This window comes from Chamaea fasciata, unplaced genomic scaffold (assembly GCF_029207755.1).
Source record: "Chamaea fasciata isolate MVZ Bird 193981 ecotype frontalis unplaced genomic scaffold, bChaFas1.0.hap1 SCAF_28, whole genome shotgun sequence".
Lineage (NCBI taxonomy): Eukaryota > Metazoa > Chordata > Aves > Passeriformes > Sylviidae > Chamaea > Chamaea fasciata.
The window spans coordinates 3,181,759-3,189,280 of record NW_027094113.1 but is presented as its reverse complement, the minus strand read 5'-3'; the positions used below and the strand labels follow the sequence as shown (position 1 = coordinate 3,189,280).

The window sequence follows — 7,522 nt, the reverse complement described above, 5'->3', positions numbered from 1 at the left end:
GGGAGAGCCCCGCCCCTCCCCGCCCTGCGCTGTCATTGGCCCGCCGCTCCCGGACCGCCCCGCCCCCCACTGCCATTGGTCGGCATGCAAATATTACGCGCGGCAGGGCCGCGGGGCCGGGTGGGGGTGCGGCCGCAGCGCCGCCTCGCGGACGGGCGGGAGAACGGCGCCGTGCAGGGTGCGGACCCCGGTAGAGCAGCGGAGTGGAGGGTGGTTAACGGGGGGCATCAGGGGGTTTAAGGGAGGAGGTTAACGGAGGTTAACGAGGCTCTAACGGGGGTTAACTGGAGGTTCACGGAGATTAGCGGGGGACGTAACGGGGGACAACGGGGATTCACGCGGGGTTAATGGGGTCCGGCAGCCATCGAGCCCCGGTTCCAGGGGCCCCCCGAAGCATCCCCCGTGCCCCACCTCCCACGGCGCCCGGGGCGGGGCTCCTGTGCTCCCGCCCCCGTGACGTCACTTCCCGCGGGCGGTACCGGGCCCGGTGCCGCCGGTGCGGGCCGGGGGTGGAGGAGGCGGAGGGAGTTCCCGGTGCCGGTTCAGGTCACCGTCCCGGTCCCGGTCCCGATCCCAATCCCAGCGGGCCATGGTGGTGCTGCGGGGCGGCGCGGGCCCCGAGGAGCCGTTCCCGTGAGTGCGGGCCCGGGGCCGGGCGGGCCGTGGGGCGGTCGGGCCGGGCAGGAGCCCCCCGGGCTGTCAGTGCGGGCGGGGAGCGACGGCGGCGCCTCCCGGGACAGTCCGTCCCCAGCTCCCCGGCCCCGGCGGCGATGTCAGAGCGGAGCCCGGGACCGGGATAATGAGCCTAGTAATTAGTGTTTATCCCGTCGAGGTCACGGTGCTCCCGGTCACCGGGGCTGGCGATCCGGGCCGGGGTCCCTCGTGGTGCCGGGGGTCGGCCGGAGCCCCCGGGCCCGCACGGGTGTACTGGGGACTCGGGACCCTGCGCGACGGAGCTGTCCCTGACAGCCCCGGCTGTCCCGCGGCGACTTTCCTCTGCGTGTCCCCGCCGCGTTCTGCTGCCAAAGGGTAAATGACAGGAATAGGTCAGAAATCCCTCGGCAGAGAGCAAGTTCCTCTTCCAGGCGCGTTCCCTGCCTGGAAATGGGCCGTGGAGGAGAAGCCACGAATCTGTCTGTTCTCCGGTGTCCCCGGAGCTGCCGGGCCCATTGCCCTGGGGTTATGGTTTGCTGTGGTCCCCCAGGTATGACCTCTCCTGGGGTCCCTTCTCAGCCTTGCCCAGCTGCCTAGGACAGGATCCTGACTCAGAGGGTACCCATGCTTGTCCAACACCGGGCAGTGGCCCGAGGTCACTGTCCCCTGTGATCCTCCAGGTTGGCACTGGGCGGAGGTGGCAGTGCCAGGGCAGACGTGGCAGTGCCGGGTGCCAGGGCAGCCACAAGCAGCCCGGGAGGCTTCAGGAACTGAGTTGAGTGTGGCTCAGCCTGTTCCCTTCCCGGCTCTGGGGGTCCCAGCTGCCTGGGTGTGCTCCCACCCTGCTGACACTGGTTTTTGACATCTCTTTCCGGGGCTGTGCCGGTGAGCCGTGCCGGCTCCAGGGAGTGCCGGGCTTGCAGCTGTGTACTCAAACCCCCGAGCTGGGGCCAACGTAAGGTGACTCCTGTTTATTCAGGTTTTTGTAACCATCTTTGTATCACAACTTGATCCACTAGCCCTGGTCGCTCCCTGTGGCAGGTTGGGTTACTGCTCTCCACCCATCCTCTGGGCATTGCCTTGATACCTGAGCCTCTTTTATTCTTTCCAAGCCCACCTTTGCCTCGGTTTTCTCTCCAGCTCGGAAGGGGGTGGTTGTTTTTTTAATTCCCCCCCCCCAGCAGCCAAGACTGTATCACTGCCCCCAGGCAGGCAAAGGGAAAAAAAATCAAGGATTTGGCGAGGGCGAGCAGCTGGCTGTTGGCCCGGGCTGCAATCGGACAGCACAACCTGCTCTGCCCTGTGTCCAGATCACCTCTGTCAGGACCTGATTGCAGGACTGGGGCTCCCATGAGTCCCAGAATGCTGGAAAGGAGGGGACACAGTGGGGATATGGCCCTGTGGGTTTAGCAAGGTTGTGGGGCTGCTGTGGCAGTGGAAGCAGTGATCACTCTGGGCAGCCGTGCTGCAGCTCCTCGTCCTGGGTGGACTGTCCTAGGGGTTGTTTTGGGAGTGTTGATTTTCTCTCCCACCTTCTGCTGCACTAAAGGAAACCCACACAACACTAAGGGGAAGCTTCTTCGCAAGTGAAGGCAGTGAAACTTCCTGTCTTTGGTGTTTAGTAAACAACAAGCAGTTGTGTTCAGCACCCAGCAAGCTGCTCGCTTATCCTGTGGCGTCATTCTCCCATAAAGTGCCTCAGTTTTGTGGTCATTCCTAAGTTGTGCCTGTGACTAAGCAACGCCCCTGTCTGTGTTGTGAACAGAGGCCAAGCACCTTTGGGTGCCCCCAGGAGCTGGCAGTGCTGTAGCTGGGGCAGTGTTCTTGTTGCCCTCAATAAGGAATGGCAGGGCCTCTGCCAGTCTGGTCAGGATGATGGTGAGCGTGAGGTGCGGCAGGGGCCCAGCAGGAATGGATCCACCGTTTTGCTTCATGTGTGGCATGGTTAATTACCCAGGTTAATTACCTGGCCCTTCCAGTGCTGACACACAGCTGCTTTGAGCAGAGCCAGCCCTTGGAGGTGGCAGTGACCCGAGGGGGACAGGCTCCGTGGGAGGATGCGGTGCCAGTTGCAGTAACAACAGGGCTGATGCTCTGATGCCCCATCTCCCCCCGTCCTCACGCTGCTGTCGCTGCCCCAGGCCCCTCAGGTGGGCTCACCCTCCCTCTGCGTCCCCACAGGAGGATCGAGGACTGCCTGCCCCTGCTGGAGGACTCCCCGTCCAAGCGGTTCTCCCCGTCCAAGAGGAAGCAGTATTACATCAACAAGGCCATCCGCAACTCCGACCTCATCCCGAGGGCCAAGGGCCGCAAGAGCCTCCAGAGGCTGGAGAACAGTAAGGACGGGGGCAGGGTCTCTTCCCCAGGGCAAGGACAACCTCCCCTGAACTGCGTGGCAATCGGGGATGTACTGGGGGCAAGGGGCCTCTCTGGAGGTGCTTCCTCCCCTCTCAGGCTTTGCTCTTCCCCCAGCTCGCTACCTGATGACACTTCTGGAGCAGGATGACTGCGGGAGCGACGAGGGAGAGCTCACCCACTCGGCCACCCCCAGCATCTTTACTGAAGCCTGTAACAATGAGACCTATGTGGAGGTGGGTACAGCCACTGGCTTGGGGCTCACTGAGGGGGGCCTGGCATGGCGTGTCATGCTTGCTCTTCACTCCTCCATCCCTCTGCCTCCCTGGCCTGAGCTGCTGCACCCCAGCTTCTGCCTGGTGTGGTGCCAGGCTGGGATCTGCTGCTGCCATGGGTGCCCGGGGGGTGATGGGGTCCTGGGGCCCGTGGTCCATGGGATGGTGGAATCTCCAGGCAGAACCTCTCTTGGAGAGTTGTACCTGCAGAGCAACGGGTGCCTGGTGAGCTGCAGCACTTCCTCTGGCACAAGCCCCTTGCCAAACCCCTGTTGCCTCATGCTGGCCCTGTAACTGTGTGTTTTGAAACACGGCTTCTCCCTGGTGTGAGGTTCAGGGCCATCCCTGGGGACAAGGGGGTGAGGAGGGGGCTAGTGGGGTGTGGGGAGGATCCCTGGGTGGCCGTGCACTGCCAGGTGCTCCCCACAGATCTCTGTAGTGGGGCTTGGTGGCTTCTGTTGTCAGATCTGGAACGACTTCATGAACCGGTCTGGAGAAGAGCAGGAGCGGGTCCTGCTCTACCTGGAGGAGGAGGCCAGGAAGAAGCACAGGAGGAAGCTGCCTGTCAAGAATGAAGACAAGTGGAAAGGTGCTGGGAGGGGATGCAGGGTGGGGACAGCCTCACCCTTTCCTTCCTTGTGTACATTCTGGGAAGGGTGACCTTCCTCGAGGGCTGCACCCACTCCCTGTGAATGGTGGGGCCAGGGGATGCCTGAGCCCACCCCCAGGGTGTGGCGGGTGGGGTTATGCCTGCAGACCTCCACCATGGACCAGGGAGGGGTTGTGGGAGCCAGAAGTGGTTGGGGTGACAGGCACACATCCCACAGTGTCACACCCCCAAATCTCTGCACCCCCAAACCTCCTGTGCTGGGGAGAGCGTTGCTGTTTTAGGGGTGACTGTGAAGGGGGTGGCCAGGGGGCCCTGTGGGGCAGCTGGGGGGACACTGGATCCTCCTGCAAGGTGACACTGCAGGCTCTGAAACTGTGAACTGTGTCCAAATCCCTTCTCCCTTCTCCAGAGCTCCCAGCCTATACACCCCAGGAGTGCTTCCAGCGCATCAGCCGCCGCCTGCGCGCCACCCTGAAGCGGGGCCGGATCCCCATGGTGAGCTGGGAGCCTGGGACAGCAGGGCTGGGGCTGGCAGGGGTCCCTCCACAGCCGTGTCCCCAGAGCTGTGCCCTGACCTGGTGCAGGGCAGTGCCGAATTTCAGAAGAGCTCCTGGGAACGTGCTCCAGTGCGTGTGTGACCCTGCAGTGGTGGCTGGTTGCACTCAGACAGATGGTGGCTCCCAGCAGATGGGTTTTCCTGGCTCAGTTCAGATTTTTCTGGCAGTTACAGGGCTTTTTATAGTGGTTGTTTCTGAGTCTCTGTGCAATGAGCAGCAGGTGACGGGTGAAACCGGGCATGTTTGTGCATGGGGACCTTCGGGGTGGAGCAGTGGAGCCTTTGGGGTCTTCACAATAGCCCACACAAGGCTATTTGGGGAAATTCCATTGTATTTTGAAAGGGGGGTAAAAGTGCCCCAACTGCTGAGCAGGAGGGAGAGAGGCGAGTGCAGCCCTGCACTGCCTGCCCAGACGCTTGCTCTACCAGCCCTGGGGGTGCTGGCCCTCTGCTCCCTCTGCTCTGTGTAGCTCTGTTTGTTTTCCTGGTGCTAATTAGAGCCTCTAAATGCAGCCTGGGCTCCTCCTGCCCACTGGCTTGTTTGTCTTCAAATGAGACGCGTGTGCTGCTGGTCTCTGGGGTCACAGTGCTTTGGAGACCAGCAGAGCACTGAGCTTTGGCTGTCGGGAGGCACGAGGCTCCCCTGGCTGCTGTGAACACGAGGGATGGTGCCAGCCCTTGGCACACACAGTGTGGAGTTGGCAGGAGCTGGATCCTTCCCCGCCTCAGGGGCTGGAGATGGGAGATGTCTCCTCTCCCTGCTGACTCCCATCCAGAGAACTTGCCCGGGAGATGCTGGCAGTAAATCCTGGGGAGTCAGTTGTGCCAGGGCTGTGTCCTCACTGCCCCTTTCTCGCTGAGCCTCTGCCTCTCCTCACAGGGGACGCTGGAGGGGCTGGAGGAGGAGCTGCTGGCCTTCTTCTCTGTCACCCCCCACTCCGTCTACACAGCACTGATGGACAACAGGTATTTCCCCAACTTGGGGTCCTGGACTCTGGGGTTCCCTGTGCCCCACGGCTGCCCCAGGCTGCAGAGGGGCTTGGGGAGCACAGGAGACCCCTTGGCCTCCCCTCAGCCCAGCCTGGGTATCCACCTGGGTACACCCACCTGGCCTGGTCCCTGTGGAGCCCCTGGGGGAGGGATGCACCTGGGGACCCCTGTGCAGGGGTTTGTGGCACTTTGTGCTCCCCATCTGCTCTGTGGGTCCCCAGGAGGATGGAGGGCAGAGCAGCCCGTGGGACACACTGGTCAGAGACACGTTGGCTCTAACCCTGTCCCCTCTTCTCCCAGCTTTGAGCGGCTCCTGCTCCACGCACTCTGCCAGTACATGGATCTCGTCTCTGCCAGTAAGAGCCGTGTGTTTGCTTGTTTTTAGTTTTGATTTTGATTTTGTTTTTGTTTTTCCCCTTCCCTCCATCACTATCTCTCCTCTCCAGCTCAGCCTTTTCCTCCCTTCCTCCTCCCGGCCCCACCTCTCCCTGGGGCTCACAGATAACCCCGCGGTCCCCACCCCCGCCGCTTCCTCCCCACCGCTGCCCGGAGCTCCCTCGGCAGCCCCGGCCGTGGTCACCAGCGCTGGCTGCAGCCGCACATCCGGGGGTCGGCCGGACCCAGCTCTGACGGGAAATTTGGGTGGTCCAAAGGAAGAAAATGCTCGCAGGGTTCCCTCTCCTGCAGCTGCTTCCTCTTCCCAAGGAGCAGCCGTGCTCTCGTGCTGCCCTGGACGTCCCCAGAAGGTTTTGTTGCCAAGGCAGGGAAGGCGTCAGGTTCCATCCCTCCAGAGGAGGCTCCCTGCGCTGTCGAGCGTTTCATTAGGAGCCGCTTGTGGCAAACAGCCTGGGAGCACTAATGATGGGGAGCGAGCCCTTGGTGCCGGCAGGGACTCGGCTGGCGACGGAGGGGACAGAGCACGGGGGAGCCTGCTCTCACCACGAGCCCCAGGGAGGAGGGGAGGGCGGTGGGCTGGGCTGGGAGTACCGTGATGGAGACCCCGGAGTGGGGGGGAGCAGGGGTGTGCTGACCGCTCCGTCCCACCCGCAGGCTCGGACATCGAAGGGAAACGTCAGATGAAAGTGAGCAACAAACACCGCGTGTTCCTGCCCCCCGAGCTGCTGCTCTCAGACTACCTGGAGCAGATGAGCTGATGCCCCCGACAGCTGCCCTGCCCCTCCTGTGTCTGTTGCAGCCTCTCCCGGCCCTGCAGCCCTTGGACCCTCGGCCCTTCCCCTGCTCCAGCAGTCGGTGACTGGCGGGGCAGAGCCGAGGGCTTGTGGGGCTGCGCCCTTGGGTGCGCTGGGACCGGCGCGGGCAGCGCGGCCCTGCCCGACATCGCTGCGGGTGCGGAGCAGGTGCCTCCCGCCCGCCCCGCTCCCCGCGCAGCCCTCCTGGAACTGTTTGTGTGTCTATTTATAACCCAGGTGTTTTTAAAAATAATCAGGCGGGGCCAGCCCCCCTCTGGCGCTGACGCTCGTGGGGTGATTTCGGTCCAGATTTTTCTGCGGTGAAACAGCTCCTGGCGGCTGCTGAGCAATCGCTGAGCCGGCGGAAGAGCCCGGGGGCTGCCGCGTTCCGGCACCCGCAGCCCCGTGCCCCCGGAGTGTCCGGCGGGGCTCGGTCCTCTCGGGCAGGCCGGGGTGTGGAGAGCTCCGGGTACTTTTTGCCTCACACGCTCTGCCCTGCCCGCACGACGGGGCTGTTTTTAAGTGTAATATAGCTTGTGTTTTTTATCTCGTGTGTGTTTATTTACGTGTGTGTGTGTGTGTGTGCGTGCTGGAGGGGTGCAGCCCGCTTTGGTGCTCTCTCTGCTTGTCCGCAGCTGCCATTGGGGCAGATGGGGTATTTTGGGGGTTCCTTTGTGTGCCCCCGGTGTCCCTGGCATGTGCCAAGGGTTGCTCGCAGGGTGTGCCCTGGGGATCTATGCTGGTTGCTCTGTCCCATGACGACACCGACTGCCATTAACCGCGGGGACCCCCAGACCCAGGGGTGCCCCTCGCGCCTCCTTTGCTGGTGTGACTCGGGTACGGGCGCTTTCAGGAACAATAAAGACGGTGCTCCCCTGCTCTGCCTCTGTCT

At 63.0% G+C, this 7,522-nt stretch overlaps 1 protein-coding gene across 1 annotated transcript; it reads left to right on the top strand.

Annotated features, from left to right (window-relative positions):
- The first annotated feature begins 464 nt into the window (after positions 1-464).
- On the top strand, positions 465-7,509 carry R3HDM4 (R3H domain containing 4). The gene is made up of 8 exons (XM_066205876.1): positions 465-633; positions 2,836-2,990; positions 3,127-3,245; positions 3,750-3,873; positions 4,304-4,389; positions 5,331-5,416; positions 5,741-5,796; positions 6,491-7,509. The coding sequence occupies exons 1-8, from the start codon at positions 590-592 to the stop codon at positions 6,592-6,594; spliced, it is 774 nt and encodes a 257-aa protein (XP_066061973.1). The 5' UTR covers positions 465-589; the 3' UTR covers positions 6,595-7,509.
- Positions 7,510-7,522: the final 13 nt, after the last annotated feature.